The 27,808-nt window shown below is 45.2% G+C and overlaps 2 protein-coding genes across 2 annotated transcripts; one reads left to right on the top strand and one right to left on the bottom strand.

The window, feature by feature from the left end:
• Positions 1-257: 257 nt before the first annotated feature.
• NDUFA13 (NADH:ubiquinone oxidoreductase subunit A13) lies at positions 258-19,124 on the bottom strand. Its single transcript, XM_027851265.1, has 6 exons — positions 19,042-19,124; positions 16,700-16,827; positions 7,436-7,514; positions 1,950-2,021; positions 1,287-1,356; positions 258-430 (listed from the first exon to the last, which is right to left on the bottom strand). The coding sequence occupies exons 2-6, from the start codon at positions 16,791-16,793 to the stop codon at positions 311-313; spliced, it is 435 nt and encodes a 144-aa protein (XP_027707066.1). The 5' UTR covers positions 16,794-16,827; positions 19,042-19,124; the 3' UTR covers positions 258-310.
• On the top strand, positions 17,660-18,610 carry TSSK6 (testis specific serine kinase 6). The gene has a single exon (XM_027851264.1). It carries the CDS (start codon positions 17,792-17,794, stop codon positions 18,608-18,610), a length of 819 nt encoding a protein of 272 aa, XP_027707065.1. The 5' UTR covers positions 17,660-17,791.
• Positions 19,125-27,808: the final 8,684 nt, after the last annotated feature.

The following is a 27,808-nucleotide window of genomic DNA, read 5'->3' as shown; positions in this document are numbered from 1 at the left end:
GGGTGTAACAGAGTAGGGAGAAGACCTCTCTTTCATTGTCCTCAAAAATGAGGGAAGCATAACCCAATGTTCATCAGCACGAGCTGTGTTTCATCTGGGGGAAATATTAATGATGACTCCAGGATTGAGCAAATGTGGTCCCTGAGGCAGGGGGAGGGGGCGGGCAAGGTGTGGGTTTCCACCATAACAGGAAGGCAGGTGGCCCTTAAATGGACATAAGCCCCTCCCTCTCCCCAACACACATAAACACACAGAGATTTCCAAGTGAACCTTTAATCTCTCCGAGGGACGGACAGGCCTTGGTGCACCTTTACGTGTACCACATGAAGCCATAGTTAGCGTGGATCCGCTCCTCCTTGGTCCGGAGACTGTACAGCTCACCCACAGTTGGAGGCACCCATCGGGTAGTATAGAAGACAGACTCACCCACCTGGGGAGAAAAAGCCATTACTGTGAGTCCCAAACCTCCGTGGAAGATAACTGGCCCCCAACCAAGGACTGCTTATATACGTGACTCTACGCCCACCAAACTCAGGCGAATGTTACCAGCCTCCAGCCCAAAAGAGACACCAACTGGTAGGAGTCTACACTACAGCTGGTGGACGTCCCTACTCCCCTGGTTTACCAAGGGGTCCTAATAAGCATCTCTGAAACTCTGCTGGATTTGGAGTCAGAGGACCTGAGTTCAAATCCCAGCTGAGCTGCTCACCCTCTGGATCACCCTGCGCAGCTCATTTATTCTCTCTGGGCCAATGTTTCTTCACCTGTAAAACTGGGGGGAGGACGACAGGAGACACAATGACCCCTCAGGTCCTTGCCAGCTCTACATCTATGATTCTCTGAATCTCACTCAATCCTTAGCCCCACTGACTTCCTTGCCTCTCTTCTCTCTTATGGCTGCTGTTGAGGGGGAAAAAAAAAACCAGTTTGGGAGTCATGAAACCTAGTTCCAACACCACCACAAAACTGGCAGTGTAATCTTGGGCCAATCACTTCTCAGTTCCCTCCTCTGTAAAATAATATTAACAGAACAGACTGCCAGGCTGGGAGGGCCCTAAGAACACAGTCTACGACAGAGCAGGGAGGGCCTTCAGAACCTAGAATGTCAGAGCTGGGAGAACTCTTAGAACACAGAATTGTCAGAGCTAGGAGGGATTTGAGACATCATCTTTTTTGACATCAACAATCTATAAACAAAAACACCGGTCCAGAAAGAATAAAGGATTTGCCCAAGGCTACATAAAATTAAACTTCTAGATCCTCCCACCCCACCTAAAGGGACCAACCTTCCAGCCAGGAACATCTTTCATGATTACAGCTTCCTCTTCCAGGTTCTCTCTCAACATACGCAGCTTCCTTCAGGTAAACAGACAAAAGTTAGAAGCTACAGCCCCAGACTAACATGGTATTGCGAGTCCCTTAAAATGATCGGTGTATGGGGAATCCGGGAGAATTGGTAGAGAACGGGGTGTCTAAACCTGGTCAGTCAGCTTATCCTTCTACCTGTCCTCTGTGGGAAAGATAGATTGATATAGTTCCTAAGGGAGGCAAGTGGGCAGTATCTGAATCCCTGTTCTCTGGGAGTCCAGAGGGACAGAAAGAATTTTCTTTGTATTTTCCAGCCCTGTCCACATTCTGTGCCTACAATCCACAGAAGGGAAGAAACAAAGCCAGTAAAATCTGAAAGTCTCACACTAGGTGACATCAAGATCTCAGAACTGGTTAGATAAATTTAGCCAATCAAAGGCAAAATAACTGATAGTGGGCACAGATTCATTCTTCCAGGGTAACAAAAGAGAAATCCCTACATCGAGCCTTCTTCTCAACTGTGCTGAGGATACCTACCACATCTCTGGCTCTTCTCTTCTGCCAGAATCCTCCCACAGTCCTGAAGAGACTCCCGCCCCCTGTGGGCCTCTTCTCCTAAACCCACTTCGAGGGCTTCCTACCTCCGATCCTCCTCTGCCTGCAACAGTGGCATCAATGCAATTCGGGCTTCCAAGTCTTCAATCAGCCAACGTCTAGAGCAAACACAAGCAGAGAGTTAGGTGCCAAGGGCTGCCCTGATGTCTCCCAATAGAAGTATGGCCTCATGTAAGGCCTCAGTCCTAAGAACTAAAGATAAAGCCAGAGCAGAGAGACACCACACCACCACCCCATCCCCCCACCCCACCCCACCCCTTTGGGAGGAGGAAGTGATATCTTAGACCTCTAACCAGGAAGTTAGCTAGAAGCCCATTACAGCAAGTCTGGGGTGATGGACTACTAATTCCAAGAGACTGGAAAATGATGAGGTCAAAACAAATAATCTCTGAAATCCCTTCCAGCAGATTCCACATCCACAGACCACCACCATTCTACAAACGGTTCAAGGGAAGTATCTTCTCATATCTTTAAAACCAAACTTGTTCTATGTTACAACATTCCGTTCCTATTATTTTGTGGTGGTTGTTCTATTTCCATCGTTTGAATTGTGTATATATGGTTTTCCCAGCTCTGCTAACATCACTTTGCATAAGTTCATGTAAAATTTTCCATGCTCCTCCATATTCATCATATCCACTGTTTCCTAACAGTTCACTACATTCACATACCACAATTTTGTTTAGCCATTCCCCAATCAACGGACATCTACTTCATTTCCAATTCTTTGCCACCACTAAAAGTGCTCCTATATAAATATTTTGGTATTTATGGAGCCTTTCTTTTTCTTAATGACCTCCTTGGAGAATGTCTAGCAGTGAATTCTCTGGGTCAAAAAGTATGGACATTTTAGTTACATTCACATAATTCCAAATTGCTTTCCAGAACAGTCGTACAAAATCAGCTCCACCAACAATGCATTAGAGTACCTGTCTTTCCACAACTCCTCCAACATTGACTATTTCCATCACTCACCATATATGTCTTTACCAATTTGTATAACATATTTTTTTGTAATACCAAAGAAGTGGAAGGAAAACAAGTACCCATCAACTAGGTAATGGCTCAACAAATTGTAATAGTATATGAATGTAGAAGAATACTATAACACCATAAAAATGACAACTATAAAGAATTCAGAGAAACTTGAGATTTGTATGAATTGACACAGAGCAAAATAAACAGAATCAAGAGGATAATTTATATGACTACAATAATGTAAAGGAAAATATCAGTGAAAGACTTAAGACCTCTGATGAATGCAGTGTTCAACAGTGACTTCAGAAGACTGATAACAAGCACTCCTCTTATTTCTCAGGAGAGGTGGTAAGACTATGGAATAAAGCACACATTTTCAAACATGGCCAATGTGTTGATTTGTGTTGCTTGACTAAACTCATTTACTACATGGAGTATTCTACAAAGTGGAAAGGGGTCATTGGGAAATGACAATGATGTCAAAACAGAGCATTAATAAAATATTTCAAAAGAAAAAAACCCATAACAGACATCTTTAATGTCACATCACTGACATGTCCAGAGAATAAAATCCTACAGTGTTTATTGTTGTTAATTATAAAAAAGTATTTGATTTAGTAGAGCAAAATGTAGCCTCCCAGGCTCTTCAACAAAGACATTTCCCATGCATATGTTTAGATCATATAGATTCTTCAGAGATACAACAAAGGTGACTTTGTTCAATGACTCTCTGATTGACAGTGATACATAAAACAAGATATATGCTCAAAGGTCTTCCCCACTGTTATAGGAAATGTCTAGCATAATCTGAACAGTAGATGTCCTCCTGGCTTTTCTTTGCAAATGACATTCAGGACTTGATACAGTTAGCATAAACACTGCAGTCTTACAAATGAAATTTACAGTCACCTAAAAGAGTTCAACAGGAAAAAACAAGTAGATGAAGAATGCTTATAGCTCAGATATACAATTAACAATTAAGTGGCAAGCCCATATATAGCATCTTGGACATAAACTGCAGACAGATGTGGGTCCAGATTCAGAATTACATAGGAAAAAGAAAGCTGGCTAAATTATATTTGAGAAATTCCACGATGCTTTCAATGACCCCAAGCTTCTTACCAAAACGAAAAACCCATCTTTTTACCACTAGTATTTTTCTGATGATGACTCTAAATCAGGGAATACAGTCATCTTCCCTATACCTTCCCAGTCAAACAAACACAATAAATGCCCTCCCTTCTGACAAATAAGTGCAGTCAAGCAAAACAGATTCACACGTTGCCCTTGTAAGAAAATGTATGCCTCTTTCTGTGATTCTGACTGACTAGTTCTATCACAAAAGGTAGGAGTTAGTATAAGATTCATCATATGGTTAATCATTGTAATGATCAGATTTAAGTCTTTCAAAACCCTATTCCTTTTACAATGTTTTAGCTAAAGTAAAAATGGTTTTTCTAGTTCTACTTACTTACCCTGTATCAATTCATACAAGTTTTCTCAAGTTTCTTATCCCTTTCATGCTCTCTTACAGAACAATAATATTCCATTATGTTCATTCACCATAATTTGTTCAGCCATTCCCAACTGAGAGGCTCCGCCTTTGTTTCTATTTCTGTTATAACAAAAAATGCTGATGTAAACATTTTGTTCATCTGAATAATTTCCCTCTTTATTTGGTCTCTCTGAACTATAAGCCTAGTAGTGAACTGGGTTAAAAGATATGAATAGTATAGTTCAAACTGGAAAGCTACTATTTCAAGAGTCTCTGAAAACCTAGCAAAAGTGATGGCAACAGGACCACCTCAGACCTTTTTAACCATGAGCAGTGTCCTGATCATAGGCAAAGGTACAAGACAACCCATAAGAGAGAAGAATATGTTCTGTAAGAACTCTGATCTTGGCTCTCATGGTAGTTGACTTGAGTGGCACTGAAATACCATATCCAGAACAACTGTATGACAGCAACAGTAGTCAATGCTTATCTCCCTGCTCCGGCCACCATATGGTTGCAACACTATTTCTCTTTGTCCCTTTGTGTATATTCTTTCTTGATTTTAGGTTAATGAGTACGAGAGAAAAAACAGACCCATTTACAACTCTGTGAACTCAAAAAGTCAGAAGAGCCACAACTGGACCCACAGCCAAATCTGCTGGTAGACCCAACAACCAATCCCAGTGAGGAGCCATTCTTGAGGAAGGCTTTGGTAAACCCAGCAACAATGGACATAATAGGGGAAGGTGTTAGAGGACTGGGATTCTGGTTTGGGAGGTCACTGAACTCTGGTCCTTGCTATTTGTTGTTCAGTCATGTTCAACTCTTCATGACCCCATTGGGGTTTTCTTGGCAAACTACTAGAGTGGTTTGCCATTTCCTTTTCCACTGGATTAGGCAAACAGGGTTAAGTGACTTGTCCAAGGTCACACAGCCAGTGAGTATCTGAGGCACGATTTGAACTTAGGAAGATGAGTGAGTCTTCCTGACTCCAGGCCCAGCGCTCTAGTCACCGTGCCACCCGGCGGCCCCCTATTGGTTCCTGCTCTACCGTCTTAGTAAATATAACTTTTTGATGTAAAAAAAAAGATGAAGCGCAGTAAAGACAAATCTCTTGGGGGAAGAGAGCCAATATAATCTAATCTATCTGCCCATTAAAGGCAGGTTGAGGATCATGCAGGATCTTGCCACACTGATCTTTCAAAGGCAGACACTATGACTGGCATGAGGAGCATCATTAAACAGAAGCAACTGCCCCCTCCTTAAAAGAATCACATGCCATTGAACCAATAAGAACACCTCTGAAAGTTACTGTGCCTAACACAAAACAGCATCACAGCCCCTCTGTCCAGATCAATGATGGACCTAGTCCTCAATCTTTAACTTTCCCATAGAGCATTAACTTGTCAGAGGGTTTAGGATTATCTCTAATGGGCAATAACATGTCCCACAAACAGTTGTAGGCCATGGGAGGCATCAGCAAAATTCTTCTACTACTTCTGACCCCAAAGAGAACCTTTAACTGCCCAACTCTGTTTTCTCCAGACCCTGGGCCACTCAAGTCAGTGGTCACTCCCCATAAATCAACATAAAGAAAGATCTTATCTGCCTCAACCCTCAAGGCTCTTGCACAAGGCAGCCATTTGGTCCACTGTGAGGAAATGCCACCCTTCAGTGTATTCCCCATTATTGGAATAACGGGTGACAAGGTCCAGTTGTACATGCTTCTCTTATAGTAGGCAGAACTGTCAGTAAACCAGGCAAAATGGCATTCCTGGAAAGCCTAGTCTTTACAGGCAGGGGACCACTGGTCTAGCAAAAGAGGCAGGACAGTAGGGTGGGACAAGAAATCTAGGCCCATTATGACAAAGTTATGATCTATTCATGAACAGCCTGAGAAACAGAACACAGAACATACCATTTCCATTTAAAAACAGAACCTTCCTGCATACTACCCATCTTGTTAAAGGGAGAACCTTGCATCACCCAATAATGGGCAATGTGTAACTCTAGATAATGGGTGATGATATGGCCCCACATTATCCAGTAAGTAGCAACTAGAGGTTTCCTCAGATGACAAGGAAGCCAAACCAATGCTTCAAGCATTGGTCCTCCAGAACAACTAAATCCCAAGAGCGGCCTCTTTGGCCTCTTAAAAGGAACACAACCCAGCCCATGTAAAGCAGATACCACTCCTACCACACACATTTGTACCCAAGGGATTTGGTTCAGATCCCATGACATAGGAAAAACAATTCCTGGTGATACTTGTGTGGCATAGCAAACAAAATTAGAGATCATTGAATGTTAAATGTCAAATTCACATCAGCTAGGAGAAAGGAATTCACTTTGTATTCAATGCAAGTCACAGGCAGATTCTATCTCTCAACGTGAGCTGCTGGTGCTCACTTGGATCCAAAGTACCTAGAGACTATCTCAACAATCCTGTATCTGCAGGGGTTGCTCCAGACCATTATCAGGAGACCGTATACAAACAAGCTTGCTCCCCAGTGCTAAGGAGAGGCTGTCAGAGTCCTCCACATTTCAAGGTCTTGTTCCTTATTTCAGTAGGACATACCCAGAGAGAAGAGCTAGGGCTAGGCCCTGGGCCCAGAAGGTGCAAATAAATGGTCTGGGGACATAGGTGGGGAAACCACATCTAACCTGATAGGTGGAAGGGTCCTTTAGAGATAAACTACGTCAAATTTCCTCATTTTTACAAAGAAAAATGAGGCCAGAAAGAGAAAACAATTTATTCAATGTCACATATAGTAGGATTGGAGGAAGAAGGAGGGACAGTTGGAAACCGCAGGGAGGGAGGGGAAGAACAGGGAGAAATTGCAAGTGATATCTGAAGTCAATGAACACAGGACAGCTAATGGCCTTTACAGGTATCAAACCTGTGGTCACAACCTCAACATTTCAGCAGTCAGACTGTGACATGAGCCAGTCACAGTTGACCAGCATCTGATTCCTACCAGACAACTTCCCAGAGCATGCTGTATAACCAGTGCAGGCAACGGAAGATCAGGCCCATACCTTCGTTCTCGGTTCCATTTCATCATGCCCCAATGGCCAAACAGTAGCGTCCCAATGCCAATGGCAAACATGCTATAGCCTGGAAGGGAAGAGAGGGAGGGAAGGCATGAACAGATTCTGGTCTTCATATTAGAGCCCAAGACAGGCAGGCACATGTTTCTGTTGACATGCCTTTGGCTAGTAAAAGAAGGAAGGTGTCTTAGAATCCCAGTGTCATGGTAGAAGGGCCCTTAGAACATAGAAAATAACATCAGAGGGGGACAAGACCTATTAGTATAGAAAGGCCTTAGAACATCACAGAATATAAATGTCAAAAGGGCGCAAGATCTTAATTTAATAATAATAGTTGGCACCTGAAGGTTATGAAATGATTTCAACACATTATCACCCATTTAGGGGCAGCTAGGTGGTGCAGTGGATAAAGCACCGGCCCTGGAGTCAGGAGGACCTGAGTTCAAATCCGGCTTCAGACCAGACACTTGACACTTACTAGCTGGGTGACCCTGGGCAAGTCACTTAAACCCAACTGCCTCACCAAAAAAAAAAAGAGAGAGAGAGAGAAGTCATTGAACAGAAAATTTACCTACTTCACATTATCACCTATTTGGTTCTCATAACTCTCAATATGGATAGTGATTTTTTTTTTGGTCTAGACTTCATCAGTGTAGAAAACTCCCAGCAATAAATTCCTCCACTAAAGCCAATCATCAATTCATCTGTATTTTAAGATGCCTGATGCATTAAAAAGTTGAGTAAACTGCCTTCTTTACTCATGAAAACTGTTAGAATTTGTCAGAGGCAGGACTTGAACCCAGATCTTGCTGACACCCAGGCTAAGTCTCTATCTAACACACCATGCAAATAGTCTCTGCACCTTTGCACTGGACTAGGCAGCTAGATGGCAAAGTGGATGGGCCAAAAAAAAAAAAAAATCAGTAAGCCAAGTCAGGAACACCAGAGTTCCATCTGGCATCATATATGCTCTAGCGTATCTGGGCAAGTCACTTGACTGCTGTCTGCCTCAGTTTCCACAAGTGTAAAATGGGGATAATAACAGCACCTGCCTCAGAGGGTTGCTGTGAGGATCAAATGAGACAATATTTATAAAGCTCCTGGCACATGGTAGGCACTACATAAAGTTAGTTATTATTACTATCATCATCACTATTGTTATTATCAGCTTCCTCCATGCCTGGAATGCACTCCCACAGCACTGCTGTTTCTTAGAATCTTCTGTTTCCTTCAAAACTCTGCTCAAGGAACACCTTCCACATGAAGCTTTTCCTGATCTTACCCACTCCTATGCTAGTACCGTCCATCCAAAGAATTTACCCTGAAATTATTTCATATAAACTTATTTATGTACATCATCTCCTCCAACAAACTCTAGGAGGTCTTTGGGGGCAGGAGCAGTTTTGAGTTTTTTTGCCTTGATACGCCCAGTGCCTAGCAGCACCATACCTGGAAACTGAGACAATCACTTAATAAATGTCTGGAATTGGTTATTGTTCAGTTGAGCCTGGGTCTCACTCCTGGGTCAATGCCAAGGCTGCTCAGAACAGGAGCTTTAACTAGCTCTGTTTTTCCCAACCTGGGCTAAGTCACCCCTCCTTAAGCAGCCCTGGCGGCCCTCTCCTTCCAGGGCATTCCTCATTGCCTCTAGCCTTAGCACAAGCACCCAATGGGCTTTAGCCATACTGCTGCTCAGAACTCAGGACCTCAGAGGAGCCACCAGTCAACCTCAAGCTCAGCTTCAGGTTCCCCAACAGGAGAGCTTAGCAGCATGCATCCTAACTCCCAACAATAAATGCATGTGAACTAACTGATCCCTATTTAACAGATGAGGAAATAGGTTCTGAGAGGGGGAAGCTGGGCATTCTAGGTGAAGGACAAGATGAGAACAAATTCACAGAAATAGCTCAACATCCCTCCAAGCTGGCATCAACCCATTAATACACTAATACTTTGGCTCCATTCACTCAAACAGGTCTGAATCCCTAACAAACTTTATTAAGTGTTTTACCCGTATCTCTTCATCCTTTCCAGAAGAAGAGCAGGAGCCATTTGCCAAGAGCTTTGCTGCAAGCTAGGTTTATATACTATGTCTACAGGGCTCCCCCAACCTACCGGTCTAGTAATTCATCAAGAAAGGAAACCAAGGTGGAGTTGTTTGGTTGCTGCTGTTTTCTTTCTTTTTAAATAATGAGCTCAGCTGGTGACTTTAGTTTTTATATCACAATCATCTCCACACAAACCCCATCACCCTAAAAAGCCCTTCCTTGTAACAAAATAAGCAAAACCGATAGCAACTGCAGCAAAGTATGACTTGTTCTTGAATCAAACCGAGCGGACTTTTCAGTGATCACCACTTAGCTGTTCTAGATACTTAAGACTCCTTGGACAGAATTCTGCCAGGAATAGAGATCAACCTCACCAAGCTATTACAGTGTAAAGAGCCCACACTCTACTCTTTTCTGAAAATCTGGCTGCCCATCTCTAGAGTGCTTGCTCTCTCTCCTTTTCCCACAAATTCTTCACAGATCCTGAAAGCACCTCAGCAATCCCATACATATCTACCATGTGTGGCACTGCCCTGGGATCTCATTTTTCCAGGCCTGGTGACTTGAACCAGTAAAGACTGCCTAGGTACTCTCTTACCACACACCTCCTTATCGTGGGCTCCAATTACATTAGGCCATTTTGGGGCTATACTTCCTAATCCATAAATCACTCTCCTTCCTACAAAAGTCTGGTAGTTCAGCCTTATTTTCATAGTTCCATCCACCTAAAAAAGTTGTGGCCTTAGTTGCCACATTCTAATAGGACTGTGCACTTTTACACTCATCCCAATTCAGTGGTGTCAAACTCAAATAGATATCCCTGCAAGCCACAGACTGACTTAGAAAACCATACATTAACATCATCTATGTTGTACTGTATTATTATTTATTTTGTTAAACATTTCTCAATTCCATTTTAATCTGGTTCAGGCTACACTTGAGTTTTGCATTTGTCACCTGTCCTAAGCAACCTGTCCTTGTTTTCTTCCTTCTCTACATTTTTTAAACATCTAAATTATTTGATGAGTTCCCTGTTCTGAATCCACCTATTTATACTATCATCTACCCACACCACTTCATCTTGTCCACAATTACAGCAAAGAGAGAGATTTTGCCAAATGCTTTGCTGAAAGAGTCCATGAGTACATCTCTTTCAAAATCAACCTCCAGGGAGACCCTATGGCCTAGCAGTAACAGGTGTAGCAGGGGATTTAGAGCCAGGAAGGCCTAGGTTGGAATCTCACCTCTGACACTTCCTGGCTATCTTGGAGACCTGTGGATACGTCATTTAACTTTTCTCAGTCTCATCTTTGGTATGATGAGGATGATAACATCCAAAACATCAATATCACAGACTACTGTGGGGGTCAAGAGAGATAATGGTCACTTTTTTTAAAGGCTGAAAAAAAAAATGCTCCTCAAAAAAGGCTTTTTTAAAAAAGTCATTCTGGGGGCAGCTAGGTGGTGCAGTGGATAGAGTACCGACTCTGAAGTCAGGAGGACCTGAGCTCAAATCCAGCCCCAGACCAAACACTTGACACTTACTAGCTGTGTGACTTGGGAAAGTCACTTAATCCCAATTCCCTAAGAAAAAAGAAAATAAATAGTCATTCTGTTCTTCCTCATAGGAATCCCTTGTTTGTGTCATTACAACTTCTTTTTTCATTTTCATCCCTCTTGTCCTGCTGACTCTCCCTGTAAAGGTTAGGCCACTGAATCCTAGCTCCTCTGAACTCCTTGAAAACCTAACTCCTCCTAAATCTAGGGTGTGCATCAGACCATAACTTTTTTTTTTTCTGTTTCCAGCAGACATTCTCATTTGGAGTAGTCATTTGCAGTATTAAGGTCTCCACCACTTCTACTTCAACAACTAATCCCTCCTTATTGGTCCAAATTAAGTCCAGAAAAACAGTTCACCTGTTGTTTCATCTAACTTTTGAAGAATGAAATTATCATTAAGAGAAGTTAACAATTTATCAGCAGCTCTGCTTCTGGCAGAAAGGACTTCAGCAGATATATAGGAAGCTATCCTATATCTCACGGACAAAAATCCTTCTCTATTTCCTCCTACACAAGAAGTGTTCAGTGTATTACCCTAACAATATTACTGTTTTTCCTTCCACTAATCCTCACTGGAAAGGCTCTCTACCAAGCTTCTCCTCTCCTCTGGCTCCTGGATTTCCCCAAGAATGTAACTTTTTAAATATGTAATGCTACTCTGAACCCTTTAAAATCTTATTCTGATCTCTCAGAACAAGGCATCTCCTTCCATATCCAAATTTATGTTATGAGTTTCATTCACCAAGTCTCAATGATACCTATTATCAGCAAACATTTATCAAGCACCTAGTAAGTGCTGGACAAAGTAGACAGTGTGTCGGGCCTACAGTCCAGAAGACTCATCTCCCTGAGCTCAAATCTGGCCTCAGACACTTACTAGCTGTGGGCAAGGCACTTAATTAACCCTGTTTGCCTCAGTTTCTTTAACTGTAAAATGAGCTGGAGAAAGAAATGGCAAACTATTTCAATATCTTTGCGAAGAAAACCCCTAATGAGCTTAACAACAAGTAGGAAATGAAGATACATAAGAGGAAAAAAAAATTAAAAGTCACTTGCTCTTGAGGAGCTTACAATTCTATCAAGTTTAAACACGCACACGCATTTGTAAATTTTGTTGTTGTTTGGTTGTGTCTCACTTTTCTTGACCCCACACAAGTAAATAAAAAGTATATAACAAGGCATACAAAGTAATTTCAAGGACTAGAGATGGGGTAGGGAGGAATATCAGCAAAGCCCTCATGTGGAAGGAGATGGCACCTCAGCTGAGCTTTGAAGGAGGGAAGCTAAATATTCTAAGAGTAAAATGTAATAATATATTAAGTGCCTACAATGTGGTAGGTACATTGCTAAGCTCTAAGTATACAGGGAAACCATGGGGACAGTGGACCCCAAATGCATTGCTCCTTCCCCTAAACTCCACAAATGTCCCTTGTGGTGAGGGAAGGAGGAGAGGAAATGAATATTTATATAGCCCCTATTATGTGTCAAGCATCGTGCTTGGTACTTGTTACAAACAGCTCATCTGATCTTCACAACAACCCTGTGAGACATGCTATTACCCACATTTTACAGCTGAAGCAAAGAGAGGTTAAGAGACTTGCCCAAGGTTACACAGCAGTAAATGTCTGAGGTTACATTTGAACTCAGGTCTTTGTGACTCCAGGCCCAGTGCTCTACCTACCCCACTGTACCACGGAGCTGCCAAGTGGACACAGGCCCTTCACTAAACACCTCTGTACCTAAGTTTATTTATCTATAAAAGGAGTTTAGGTTACGTGGATCTCTGAAATTCTCCTTTCTAGCTCTAATTGCCTATGAATAATATCCTTAGACAAGGACCCTACCCTCAAGAACCTTCTATCTCGGGGGCAGCTAGGTGGTGCAGTGGATAGAGCACTGGCCCTTAAGTCAGGAGAACCTGAGTTCAAATTTGACCTCAGACCAAACACTTGACACTTACTAGCTGTGTGACCCTGGGCAAGTCACTTAACCCCAACTGCCTTACCAAAAAGCAAAAAAAGGAACCTTCTATCTCTCTTCACTTTCAAACTACTTGAAAAAGCTCTATTCCTTGCCTTCAGTTCCGAATCACAAGCCTGCCTATTGGACTTTTTTGAAATGAATGTTCTGCAAGGATCCACAAGCCCCAAAGAGAACTCAGTCCCTTCTGCCCAAGCACACTTGAACTTAACTATGGCTACGTAGGGTACCCTCCCCCCCACCCCCTTCAAGCATACAGGCCTGAAACTTCATCATCATCCTTGACTCTTCACTTGTCCCAGGTGACCAATCATTCTCTGTAACATCTCTCAGACAGGTTCTCCTTCTCTCTCTACTCATACAGCTATCATCAGCATTCAAGTCCTTCCCTCACCTCTCACCTAAATAACTGGTTTCCTTCCCAACTCTCTCTGCACTCCAACCCATCCTCCACACAGCTGCCAAAATGATTTTCTTAAGTTCAGATCTGACCAGGGCAGGTAACACAACACACACACACACACACACACACAACACACACACAAAATCTCTCTCTTCCCCCCCCTTCCCCACACACACATACACAACACACACACAAAATCTCTCTCTTCCCCCCCCTTCCCCACCCCACCCCGCAAGTGGCTGTCTATTACTTCTAGGTTCAAACATAAACTTTTCTGTCAAGTGTTTAAAACTTTTCACAATCAGGACCTATTCTACCCTTCTTAAACATTAAACACACTTGATGGTCCAGTCAAATTGGCCTAAGACCACACCACCAGATTTGGCAATTAGATCACTGTTAACTTTAGAGAGATGTTTGGAGTCAAAAGGGACAAAATGAAATGGCATGAGGAGTGGGAGAGGAGAGGAAATTAAGGCACCTGGTTCAGATAGCTTAAGAATTTTGGCTGAGAAGTAACTAATTGGGAAGCTCTAATGGTAGAGCCTAGTGAAGGACTTCTAAAGATGGAACAGACCTGGGCATAGGCATTAGGCAAGCAGTTTGAAGGCAGTAGTAAAAAGGAAAAGGGTAAAGACTAGACAGAGGAGGCTGACAAATGAGAAGCAATTAGCTGGAGGGCAAAGGATGGGACAAGGGCACACATGGAGGTTAAGCCTTGGGGAAAGGAGCCACCTCATTAGCAGAGAGTAGAGGAAAGGAAAAGAGAACAGAGGATGATGTCAGGTGGCTTTAAGAAGAGAGGGGAAGGAGAAGAGGTGAGGGAACTCACAGCAAATGGCCTCAATTTTCTAAGTAAAGAGGCAAAGTTGTCATCTGAGAGAGGAGGAGAGGAAGGTCTGGAAGACCTGAGCAGAGATTTGATGAGGACTGTGAGAGGAAATTCATTAGTAAGAAATAAAGAGGATTGCCTTGCTACAGTGAGGACTCAATTGAGGTTAGATAACAAATATGTGTAGGCCACACCTTGGTCAGCCCAGTTGTATGACTCCTCTAGCTTTATTCAGCAGCATGTAAGAGGGACTGCAGTAAATGATGAGAGGAATACAAGTCTGGGGTTTGGTACGGAATGAACAACGAAAAGACAAAGGGCCCAAATACTGAGGTGATGAGGGCATGAAACTAGGATGGTGGCTAGGAGTGGAAATAAGAGGAACAGGGATGCTAGGTGGCGCCATAGTACACTGAGAGGGGAATCAGACTCATCTTTTTTTTTTTTTTTAAGGCAACTGGGGTTAAGTGACTTGCCCAGGGTCACACAGCTATTAAGTGTAAAGTGTTTGGTCTGAGGCCTGATTTGAACTCAGGTCCTCCTGACTTCAGGGCCAGTGCTCTATCCACTGCGCCACCTAACTGCCCCTGAAAGACTCATCTTGCTGAGTTCAAATCCAGCCCCCACACACTTACTAGCAGTGTGACCCTAGGCAAGTCACTTAACCCTGTTTGGCTCAGATCTTCATCTGTAAAATGAGCTAGAGAAGGAACTAGCAAACCACCCCAGTACCTTTGCCAAGATAATCCCAAATGTGATCACAAAGAGTGGGACATGAATGAAACAACAACAAAGGAGAAGACCTGAAAGAGAGTATGGAAGTAAAAGTCAATGACGACTCCAAGGTGGAAAACATGGATAACTAGAAGGAATGGATTCTGTTTTAGACATGCTGATTGTGAGAGTCTTACAGGACATTCAGCTTGAAATGTCTAATACAGCTGGTAACAGAGACACTCAAAAGAGAAACCAGGGCTAGGTAGACCTGAGAGTCATCTGCATAGAGATGACTTACAAAGTCAAATTCACCACCTTATGTTAGTCTCAATTTCACTGTGCTTGTATCAGACGTCTATCTAATGTTTTTATTGCTGTCTCTCTTGCGTATTTTTTCTCAAGAATTACTGGTCTTTTCTGCTGTTATGAACAACATCAGCATTTACATAGTGTTTTAAGGTTTTCAAATCACTTTACAATTAGCATCTCATTTTATTCTCACAACAACAGGTGAGGAAACAGAATGAGAGGTACCTGCTCAGGGTTCACACAGCCAAATGTCTTGAGGTGGGATCTGAACTCAGGTCTTTCCCATTTCAAGTCCATTGCTCTCTATCCACTGCATGCACCACCCTGCATGCCTGTTACTTATCTTCCTATATTGCACTACTAGCTGTATTTCCTATAGTAGCTAGTTAGCTAGGCTGATACACATGCAGTCATCTCCAAATGAATGGCAGATACAGTGAAAGGAGAAATCCACTGCAGGATACAGAGATAGGATAATACCTCACAGGGATAGGTCTTAAGTTGAGCACTAATGAGTGGCAGTGCCCTATAATGTATAAAAAATAAAAATAAATAAAAATTTTTAAAAGACAATGGATTTAGAGACAAGAGAACAGTTGTGTGACCTTGAGTATACACATATATACATATAGCTAGTAAGTATATACATATACACACGTATATATGTGTACATATATTCGACCATATATACATGAACATACACACACATATATTTTATATATATTACACTCTATAAGTCTCAGTTTCCTCACCTCACCAAATGACCTCTGAGGTATTTCCCCAGGTTTAAAGATCTAAACATGGACCTCAGGATGATCTGTGATCTCCTTCCCATTTCTGCTTAAAATTCTCTTATTCAGGTGTGATAAGCCTCTAGGCAAAAAATATTTTTCTAGTTCTCCTTAGCTATGAAACTCCATCTCTAGCCAAAAGCCCACTACACCACTGTCTGAAGATCTGGAACTCATTCATCTCTATGTTCTAAACGCCCTCCGAGCTCTGACACTGTGTTCTAATTTCTCTCCTGGCTGGGTCGTTCAATGCTCTGAGGCTTCTAGGCTTGCCGACTGCAGAATGGGTAGGAACGAGGGAACGAGGGGCCGTGGTCCCGAGGGATCAACGGTGGCTGCTGGACGTCTGGGCAGGGCAACCTTGGGGCGCTCGTGGCGCGGGCAAGTCCAGGCGCAGAACTGGAACCATCGGCCCCCAAGCGCCCGGGGCCGCCGGGGACTCTCCCCTCCCACCGCCTTCCTCCTCCCGCGCCCCCCGCTGAGGGCCACCTGGCCGCCATGGTTAATCCGCTAAGGGACCGGAGTCCTCGAGCCGGTGAGAGCGGGACGAAGTCCCCAGAAAGACAGCGGGAAGGGGTCGACCGCGCCCCGCCTCCCCCACGAAACACTGACCCGATATTCCCCGACGGGGGAGGTTCCGCTTGTAATCGATGGGACCGTAGCCCCCTGGCGGGGGCATGTCCTGTTTCACCTTGGATGCCGCCATCTTGCCGGCCCAAGGCACTTCCGACCGCAGAGACCTAGAGGAAAGAACCCGGAAATGGCGTCAAGGGGCGCGAGCACGCTCCGCCATCTAAAGAGTGGCGGAAGCTACCGTAGAAGCGGTTCTTAAAGGGACGGACGCTCCACTTAGGGGAGGGGAGGGTGGAGCAAGAAATACACCCACCAGCACCTCTCCTGCGCTCGCGGGAGGGAAGGGCTGGCCAGTAATTAATATATGGCTTTTGAGTAGCGTTTTAAATTTTGCAAAGCACTTTTATCTGATTTGGAAGCAGCTCTGTATAACTGGGTTAGGGGTCTTAAGTGGTGCCCAAGAACACCCTAGGAGTTAGCGCACCCGGGATCCAGTCCCAGATCTGCACCATCGTTGACCTCGACCCCCCACCGGACAAGTTTTAGTTCCTTTTAGTTTCCTCATCAGTAAAACAAGGGGTTGGATTAGCCAGCTGGTCTCTAAGGTTACTCTCCAGCTCTGAACAGGCTTTTAAAGGTCAAGGTCCAGCGCCTCCTGCCCCATCGCTTGCATCGTGCCTACCGAGGCCGCCAGGGGGGGGTGCTGCCTCATAGTTACCCAGCCTGGGGATGCGAGTGAAGTAAGGGAGGGATAACATTCCCAACACCCCTCGAAGGCCCAGTTTATCAGTGGGACCCAGCCTCTTAGGTCCAACCAGGCTCCAGGTCTAGTCGTCTTGCCATCTCTTACTCCAGCAGCATCTCTATCTCCCCTGGTGCGCCCCTTCTACCCACGTCACAAACCTGGCCCCGGCGTGCAGAGCTAGGAAACATGCGGCAGCCTCTCTGGCGCCCGTGACGCCCCCAGTCACTTCACAAGGCGGAAATTGTTACCTGGGCGATAAAGGGCGGCGGGGGGCCCCGGGGCAGGAGTGGGCACATGGGGGTCAAGGTCTGTGGGTGCCAAGCGCCATGGGTTAAGCCCCAAATCGAAATTCGGAAAACCCTCCCGACGCTCTCGCCCCGTCCATCATGTCTGGAGACAAACTCTTGAATGAGCTGGGCTACAAGCTGGGCCGCACCATCGGGGAGGGGAGCTACTCCAAAGTCAAGGTGGCCACCTCCAAGAAGTACAAGGGCACGGTGGCCATCAAGGTGGTGGACCGACGGCGAGCCCCCCCGGACTTTGTCAACAAGTTCCTGCCCCGGGAGCTGTCCATCCTGCGCGGCATCCGCCACCCGCACATCGTGCACGTCTTCGAATTCATCGAAGTGTGCAATGGAAAGCTGTACATCGTTATGGAGGCCGCCGGCACCGACCTACTGCAGGTGGTGCAGCGCAGCGGGCACATCCCGGGCGCCCAGGCGCGCGAGCTTTTCGGCCAAATTGTGGGCGCCGTGCGCTACCTGCATGACCACCATCTGGTGCACCGCGACCTCAAATGCGAGAACGTGCTGCTGAGCCCCGACGAGCGGCGCATCAAGCTCACGGACTTCGGCTTCGGACGCCAGGCGCACGGCTACCCGGACCTCAGTACCACCTATTGCGGCTCTGCCGCCTACGCGTCTCCCGAGGTGCTCCTGGGCATTCCCTACGACCCCAAGAAGTACGACGTGTGGAGCCTGGGCGTCGTACTCTACGTCATGGTCACCGGCTGCATGCCCTTCGACGACTCGGACATCGCGGGCCTGCCCCGCCGCCAGAAGCGCGGCGTCCTCTACCCCGACGGCCTCGAGCTGGCCGAGCGCTGCAAGGCGCTCATCGCCGAGCTGCTGCAGTTCAGCCCATCCGCGCGACCCTCCGCCGGCCAGGTTGCCCGCAACAGCTGGCTGCGCGACGAGGCTTGCTAGCGCCCACCCTCGCGGGGCCCTTCAATCTCCTCCTCCTCCTCCTCTTCCTCCTCCGTTCTTCCCAGGCTACCTGACCCTCACCCCCGACCCCGCAAAGGGGGAGCGGCACGAGGGCGCCTGGCGCCCAGGGGAGAGGAGCAGGAAGCTCTCTTGACCTCATCCCCTCCATCCCTTTTCTTCTTTCTTTCCTGCCCCCACCCCAGTCTAGGGGCGTGCGACAGGGGACCGGCCCTTCCTCACGGGACCCGGCGTTAGTAGGTGATTGGGGGTAGGTTAGGGGTGGGTATAGAAAGGGGCATGACCAAGAGGCTAGGGACAGAGCGAGAGAAAAAGGGGCGGGGGGGTCCAGCCGCGCAGAAAGCCCGGAAGAAATGGAAGTGCCATCACCACTCCGGGCAGGAGGGAGATGCCAAAGCCCGCAAAGCCCTTACTCAAAAGTGGAGCGAAGTCATGAGACCTCGAGGCGCCCCACTGTTGGCCGAGACCGGCGCTGGCCCTCCCTCCACCCTGCTGGACCCGACAATAAACTCGCTCTCTTGCTAGCAAACCCTGACTCCGGTGTCTGGACTGGAAGGGGGTGGGGGAGGGAATGTATTCTGGGGAGGCGGGGCAGGGGCAGAAGCGATTTTTGCCGCCCCACCCCTTTCTCTCTCGCCTTTCTGCTCAACTCCAACCTCTCCTCTAGCCTGTGATCCTCCCGCCTGGGAGGAAAGGGTGTGGGGGGGGGAAGGTGAAGCGAGGAATTTGAAGTTTAAACCCCTGGGCATCCAAAGTAGGCCCCTTCCATGTACTTAAGGCTTTTTAGAATCCCCGCAACCATCACAGTGCCCTCTTACAGGTCGGGAGCAAGTTAGGGGTAAAAAAAGAATGGAAATTTACTAGCCAGTGGGGGAAGGGAATGAAAGGGAAGGGTGGGGCGGAATGACCTCAGCTGGGGCTCTGTTCCCTAGGGCTCTTCCTGCCCCTCCTCCCAGGAGACCAGGAGCTCCGGAAGCCAGATGTGAGATGGCCAGTATCGTAAGAACTGGATGTCTAACAGTAGGGCAGGGCACTGGAAAAAAAAAAAATGTTTGCCCTAGGTTTGGAGGAGGAGAGAGCAGGAGAAGAAGCTAGTAGCCCTGGTTTAACTCGGCTTAAAAGCCCTAAGCCAAGTAACCACCTTTACCTGTTTACTACCCACACTTGAGGTGAGCAACCAAGCTTAGAAAGGCCTTATGTAGCCCATCCAGGTGGAAGGCTAGACTCTGAATAAGCTAGGGTTTCCCAACTTGCTGGGCTGGGAGGCCAGGCTCAGGGCTTTGAGAGATGACACAAGGTTTAGGGAGATCACCCTGGGCCTGTTTTCTCAAATAAGAAATGTCAGAATTAGACTAGATCATGTCTAAAACTCCTTCAGAGCTCTAATGCCTATAATAGGCAGGGAGGAAGGAAAAAGCCCTGCAGAGAGCATTTGTACTGCATCTCTTTGGACCATTTCTAGGATTGCCAGCCCAACTCAGGGTCTTCTAGATTTAGGGGGAGAGCCTTAGAGTCCTCTATATTCACTAGAAAAGGGCAGAAAAGAAGTGAGTTCCCATGGCAACCAACAATCCCCTTTTGGCCAATCACCGCTAGATATTTATGGGACACCTACTGTGTTTTATGCTAGGCACTAGGGAAACAAAGCAATATGAACCCTGCTTCCTGCCGGCAGTGAATCAAGCGCTAAACAAGTGTGTATTTAGCAGTGTGCTAGATGTTGGGATTACAAATGCAGAAGTGACAGCCCTTGCCCTCTGGGAGTTTGAATTTTAAGCACATGCTTTAACGGAGCTTAAACCCCACTACCTAGGTAAGTTTACTTCCCACACTTGAAGCCTCTAACCAGGCTTGGGCAAAGCCTTATAGCCTATCCCTGTCGAGGGCTTAGACCCAGGCTGCAAAAACTAGGGTTTCCCCACCTGCTAACTGACAAATAAATGCAGGATATATGCAAAATAATTACACGGTGATGAGGGGTACTAACAGTTTGGAAGAATTTGGAAAGTCATCTCATAGGAGATAGCAGTAAAGCTGAACCTGGAAAGTATTCTGGGGGGGGAGGGGTAAGAGGCAGAGAAGTGAGGAGGAAGAGCACTGCAAGTACAAGGGTGAGGGAGAGAAAAAGAATTTATACAGAGAACAGCAAGTAAAGCCAGTTTAGCTGGAGTGTAGGTATATAGCCCAAGAGAAATTTGTGATCCAGAGCAAGATGTCCTGACACCAGATCTATGAATGATTTTTCATGCCAGAGTAAGCACTTAAATGCATCTTGACTTGATGGAGGCCTGAGTAGAAACGTTGAGGATATGAAATTGTCAAGACTTAGCAATTGATTAGATGCAGAGAGGTGAGAAAAGGTGAGTCAAGTTTGACTCCTAGCTTTCACCCCTGAACGTTTGGAAGAAAGGTGGTGATCTGAACAAAAACAGAAGTGAGGAAAGAGGGGGAGACGGTTTAGGGGGAAAGATCACGGTCTCGCATATGTTGAGTGTGAGATGTCTATGGGGAAGGCATACGGGTAGAGATCACTAACAGGTAATTCGTGATGTGAAACAGGAGCTCAGGAGAGAGATGAGGGCCAGATATGTAGATCTGGGAATCATCTGCATAGAACTGACAGCTGAAACCTGGGAACTGTTGAGAGAATGTGTATAGAGAGAAGAGCAGGCCCAGCAGGTGAGGTTTTACCTTTGAATAGGGGACCAGGTGTAATGTACAAATAACAACTCTAGTACATATTCTGCTCCCCTCTTTGCAACCCTACCCGGTAGGTAATGCAGTTGTCATTAGCTCCATTTTACAGATCAGAAAAACAGGGCCACAGAAGCTTCCACAGTAAAGCATGAAAAATAGCAGCTCACATTTTTCTGGTACTTTATGGCTTATGAAGCACTTAGAGGCAATAGCACTGAATTTGAAATCAAAAGGCCTGAGTTTTCATTTTCACTTGAGAGACTGCATGACATAGCACAGGATTTGGAGTCAGGAAGACCCCGGGTTCACATGGTCCTCAGACACTAGCTGCCTGACCCTCAGCAAGTAACTTAACCTCTCTGTGACTCAGTTTCCTCATCTGTAAAATGAGTTTAGACCTGGTGGCCTCTAAATTATTTCCTAGTTCTAAATTTATGATTTTCCAAGTCTCTGAAATCTATGATTGCTGAGTCTACCTGTGTGATCTTGAGCAAGCCCTTCCACATTTCCTCATTTTTTTAAAAATTAAAGGATGTGGGTCTGTGTGGCCTTTTAAGGTTCCTTCTAGCTTTAAATTTCTTATCATACCGCTAAGGTTCCTTTCCTACTTTTAAAATTCTAAGTAGTTGCTCAGGTTCACACAGAGCTAGGGTAGAATTAGAAATCTAGTCTTCTGATTCTAAGACCAGTGGGTGTTCTGGGGCTATTTGACTAACCCCATTATTTTTCTGCACTGACACAATTAGGTAGAAAGGATGCCTATAGAGGAAGATCATACATAGGACCCTTATATTGTTAGCCAGTTCAGAAGAGAGAATCCAATCACTGTACCATGAGTCTCTGGTTCCCATTGGCTTTTAGAGGTGAGATTTAGATCCAGTCTTAACAAGTGGAGAGGCAAGAACTGGTGAGTAGAAAGGCTAAGGCATGAGAGCAAATGCCCAAATCAAGGAGATAGCAGAGAGGACAGTTTAACTTGGAGTAGAGGGAAGCTATAGGAGATAAGGCTAGAAAGGTAGAAAGGAAGGCTGTAAAGGGCTTTGAAGACCAGGCCCAAAGTGTTTTTGACTAAAAGGTTGATGTAGGGGCAGCTAGGTGGTGCAATGGATAGAGCTGTGGCCTTGGAGTCAGGAATACGTGAGTTCAAATCCAGTCTCAGACACATGATACTAGCTGTGTGACCCTGGGCAAGTCACTTACCCCCAATTGCCTAAGCAAAAAAAAAAAGAATAGTTAAAAGGTTGATGTAAGTAATGTGGAATCACTGAAGCTCTTAGGAGTGAGATATATGCAAAATTGTTTTAGGCTAATTCATTTGAGAGACTGTATAAACTGGTTTGGAAGGGGAAAAGGCCAGTTAGGAAAATCATTAGAATGTAAGCTCCTTGAGGACAGGGACTATCTTACTTTTGTGTTTTTATCCTCAGAGTCTAGTGCATAGTACACTTGGCAACTGATTAGATATAGCACCTAAAATTGATTGATTTATAAACAATACCTTTTCTCCCCTACACCAGAGGTTCTTAACCTTTTTTGTGTACTGAACTCCTTTAGCAATCTGGTAAAGCCTATGGACCCTTTTCAAAACAATGTTTTAAAATGCAAAATACACAGGATGGCAAAAGAAACCAATAATATTGAAATGCAACTATTAAAAATTAAAAAAAAATTCATGGCCCTGGTGGATGTCTAATAATGTTTACCAGGGTTCTCCCCAGATGGGTCTCAGTCTGGCCCAGATCATGGCCTCCAAGAGGCCTGAAATGCTGAAAGAAGAGGCCATCTGATAGGAAAGATCCTCAGAGAGACCAAGGGCCCATAGGTGACAGGTAGAAGACCCAAGATTCGAACCCATGCTTGCTGACTCTAAAAACCAGTTTTTCTTCCACTGTACCACATTGACTTTTGGGGTCTGGAGGAGTATCCATATTTATGCCCATCTGTAACACACACTTCTTATAAATTGAAATGGATCGTTTTTTTCATTTCAAGTGTTCACAATGCAAATTCTAACTTCAACCTGCTATTTGTTTTGACTGAAAGAAGATTAGAGCTGCTTCTCAGGCTCACAAAACCAAGGAGATGGTCAAGGCCCAGGAGCTGAGGGCCAGGGAAGGACTAGTCCCAAGATGGCCACCTCTATGTTCCTCCCCATGTTCCCAAGCTCTCTGGCCTTTTTCTCAATCCTATCCTCAAGAGTGAATGTGATTCTTTTTTCCTAGCGTGCTGCCTAGGGATGACTTGGCAGGGGGGAGGGTGCTTTGCTCCCAGCTGCTCCCATGCACCCTGGGGTCCTCCTCTCCAGTCACCTTTGGCTCTTGGCAGCTGGCCCAAAGCCAGCCAGTTCCATTTCTGTCGGGGGCTCCAATGGGGAGCCTTTCTGCTGCCCCTGTCTCATAAGCAGGGGAAAAAAAACCAAAGCAATGGATCCATGGGGTAGGGGTCAGGATGCCCTCACTATCCACCCCCTCCCCCAGCAAGGTCAAACTATGGTCCTTCCACCACCTAAAAGAAACCTTTCCTGATACCTCTAGTTGTTAGTTTGTTTAGGGCCCTCCCTCCTCGAATTATATTGTATAGTGGAGACTGTTTTTTGTTTTTGTCTTCTACTAACCAGTCAAGTTACCAAGCATTTATTAAGCATCTATTATGGTGCCAGGCACTTAGTTAAACTGGGAATAGCAAAAAGAAACGACATTCCCTGACCTCAAGGAGCTTACATTCTACATAAAAGGTAGTTGAAAAGGGTGGAGAGAAGGTACTCACCTGGGGTTATGGTGGAAAAAGAGGCCAGGTGACTCTGAAGAGGAATGGAGTAAATACAGTGGCCTGGGCCCTTCCTTAAAATGGAGATTGTGGGAAGAACAGCCCAGACAGAGGGAGGGGCTGCAGGAGGCTGCTGAGGAATGGTGGAGAAAGAAGTCTGGATGTCCAGAGTGGAACCCAGAGAAGAAGGAAGGAGAGCACCTAGCATGGCACCTTGAACATAGTGATTACTCGGCCGTCTAGAGCCGTCTCTAGGATCATAGATCTTTAGCTGGAGGGGACCTCAATCTAGTTGAGTCCCCTCATTTTACACATGAGAAAGCTGAGAGGCAGGGAAGGTCTCACACAGGTAGTGAGTGGCAAAAGTGAGATCTGAACCCAGGTCCTCTGGCCCTAGAGCTGGTTTCTTTACCCCGTTTATAGAAGGGGGAGATTGAGGAGAAATGATTGGCCCACAGCTCTGTTAAGTGGCCCATTCACATTCTTTCTGCTGTATCATTTGCTAGTTGTGGCTCTATGTGGGGCTTCCTCAGATACAGGCTATAGGAATGCTAATCCACCTATTCCCAGTGACTGCTATCCTACTTGCACTTGTAAGTGGGAGTTAACCTAAGTCTTCCCTGCTGGGGCATTCTTAACTTTTAATATGCTGGGATTTTCCCAAGACTAGAAAGGGGAAGTTCCCTACCGGGCAGTCCATTTAAAATTTGCCCCATGCAAAGCATTAAATGGAGTCAGGTTTGTGTCTTTTCCACAGAGGTTAAGGGAAATGGAACCAACCTCACCCAACTTTCCTGGGCCTCAGGAAAAGGGCCACCCTCTCCTTGCTGGGTGACCCCTACAGCTGCAGACAACCATCCAAGGCAGGGGAGGTGGGGGGGGGGAAGGGGGTGTAGTAGCACCAGAGAGACATGGGCCCCTTCCGAGTCTGTTAGCCTTGCTTTCAAGGCTAAAGGACAGGAAATGGGGGAGGAGGCCACAACAAAGCAGGCCTACCTACACCTCAGAATGGGAGAGAAGACAACTTACATAAAGGGGGAAAAAACTGGGGGAAGGGAAAGAATGAAGTGCAACACATAGGAGATAAAAATAACTAATCATTAATATAGCAAGTTTTACCAAACACTTTACATTATCTCATTAGATCCTCACAAAAACCTTAGATGATAGAGCATGTATCATCTCCAATTTACGTATGAAGCAACTGTAGAGAAAGACATGATTTACCAGGGTCACGTGGTCGATAATTGGGAGAATCAAGGCATGGTCACAGGCTTTAAAAAGTCCAATGCTCTTTTCAGTATGACAGTACTACTTTCTTCTCTGAAATCCCCCTTGGCCACATACACTTTTTTCCTACTGACAGCAGTAAAAGCCTAGCTCCTCTACCTTCCATCCCTAGCTATAGAGAGAAAGCAGTTTTCCTGTAGGCTTAGAAGGATGGTGTTTTTCTCTTACCTTCAACTTACAGGGATATAGGGAAGAGGAATCAGCCTTAGAAGAGCTAATACTTACCTGCGGCACTTACCCCACCCCCAAATACACAAGGCAGAATCAGGTAACCATCCCCCTCACATAAGCACATGCATCGAACCGGATAGTAAACTCTATCTCCAAAGACAGAACAGGGCTGCATTTGTATTCATGGAACATCTGTCCACCCAGAGCACAAAATCCTTTTATTACAATCAGTTCCTAAAATGGTCCACCTAAAAATGGACCAGCATTCAGCCTTTCAACAAATGGAAGTCTGATCTCCCTCTATCCCATGATGCCCTCCAGTAAGCCCCTACTGGTTTTTGCCGGGCAGCTGCTCTCTTCCCCCAGAACTGGTTGCATTTCAGATGCAAGGAAACCAATAGGGAGGCTTGACTCAGTGCCAACAGGCATACTTTCCCCCCTCCTTCTCCAGCATCTTTCCTGGCTTCCTGAAGGGAAGACTGGAGTCCTACAGCAGGAGGTCCATGGTAAACAGCCTATCCCTGAGCAACACAGGCCAGATCAGGAAAGACAGGGAAGTTTAGAGAAACACAGTCCACCTATATACTTTCCCCCTCTGCCCCTACATCCAGTGATGCCTGACAATCTTGGGAAAATCCTCTGTGACCTGAACCTGAAGAAAAGGCATTGTGGCAGTGAAAAAAATGGCAAATGGATAAAAGGATGTATAGAGGTTGTTTCATGAAGAGAGGCCAAAGATTCTGAACTTGACTTGCCTTGGTCACGTACGTTCCCTACATGTATACCTCATTACCATTGTACTCTAAAATTGTTCCCACTCTTCTCATGGACCCTTGGTGTATTTGTGGAAGATTGCACCCCAGGTTTATAGGGATAATATTTCATAGCTACTGATTTTACCATGCCATCTTAGTAAATGCCTTTGCTAAGAGCTAATGTGAAGTTTTTTCATTTGTTCTTTGAAAAAGTCGCATCTGGAGATGAACTGCAGACTCTGGGCATTTTGACTGGCTATCCCCCATTCCTGAAATTCTCTCCCTCTTCTTCTCTGTCTTCCAGCTGCCCTGGCTTCCTTCAAGTCCCAGCTAAAATTCTGCCTTCTATGGGAAACTTTCCTGATCCCACTTCCTTCTAGTGCTTTCCCTCTGTTGATTACCTCGAACTTAACCTGTGTGTATCTTATTTGTACATAGTGGTTTTCACGTTGTCTTCTCCAGTAGATTGTGACCTCCTTAAGACCAAGGACTCTTTATGCTGTGTCCCCAGTGTTTTGTTAACACTGTGCCTGACACATAGCACAGTAGCCTGGCACTTAAATAATGCTTACTGACTGACTTCTGTTTCCCTTTCCCAACTCTTACTCAAAGTTGGGTCTCCCAGGGAAGACCTCCTACTTCTTAGTACAGGATATTAACATCTTAACACATTAACATTTCTTCATCTGTGATTCTGTTACTACATCAAATAGGAGGGTAGATCAAATCCCCTGCCTTCCCTTACACTAGAAAGACATTAATAAACTAGACAACATTCAGAAGAAGGCTATTAAATTGGTGATGGTCCTTGAGGCCATGCCATATGAGGATAAGATGAAGGAGATGATGGGAATATTCAGCCTAGAGAAAAGAAGGGTAGTAGGAGAGAAGGAATATGATAAAAGTCTTCATTTATCTGATAGAGATTGCATAGAAAAGATTAGTCATAGTCAATAATCAGAATCAATACACATACAGTGTTAATGTTGTTGTGAACTGGTCCAACCATTCTAGAGATTTGGAACTATGCCCAAAGGGCTATAAAACTGTGTATGCTCTTCGACCTATCAGTACCACTATTAAGTCTGTATCCCAAAGAAATCAAAGGGAAAGGACCTAGATGTACAAAAATATTTATAGTAACTCTTTTTGTGGTGGCAAAGAACTGGAAATCGAGGGGATGTCCATCAACTGGGGAATGGTTGAACAAGTTGTGGTATGTGATTGTGATGGAATGCTATTGTGGTATAAGAAATGACGAGCAGAATAGTTTCAGAAAAAACTGGGAAGGCACATATGAGCTTATGCAAAGTGAAGTGAGCAGAACCAGGAGATCATTATACATAATAACAATAATATTGTAATGAGGATCAACTACGAAAGATTTAGCTACTTTGTAGATTGTGATCAATACAGTTATCCAAGACAGTTCCAAAGGACTCACAATGAAAAATGCTATCTACCTCCAGAGAGAAGTAATGATCTCTGAGTGAAGGCTGAA

This window comes from Vombatus ursinus, unplaced genomic scaffold (assembly GCF_900497805.2).
Source record: "Vombatus ursinus unplaced genomic scaffold, bare-nosed wombat genome assembly UNPS02009173.1, whole genome shotgun sequence".
NCBI lineage: Eukaryota > Metazoa > Chordata > Mammalia > Diprotodontia > Vombatidae > Vombatus > Vombatus ursinus.
This window is presented reverse-complemented; position numbering and strand designations above follow the sequence as displayed.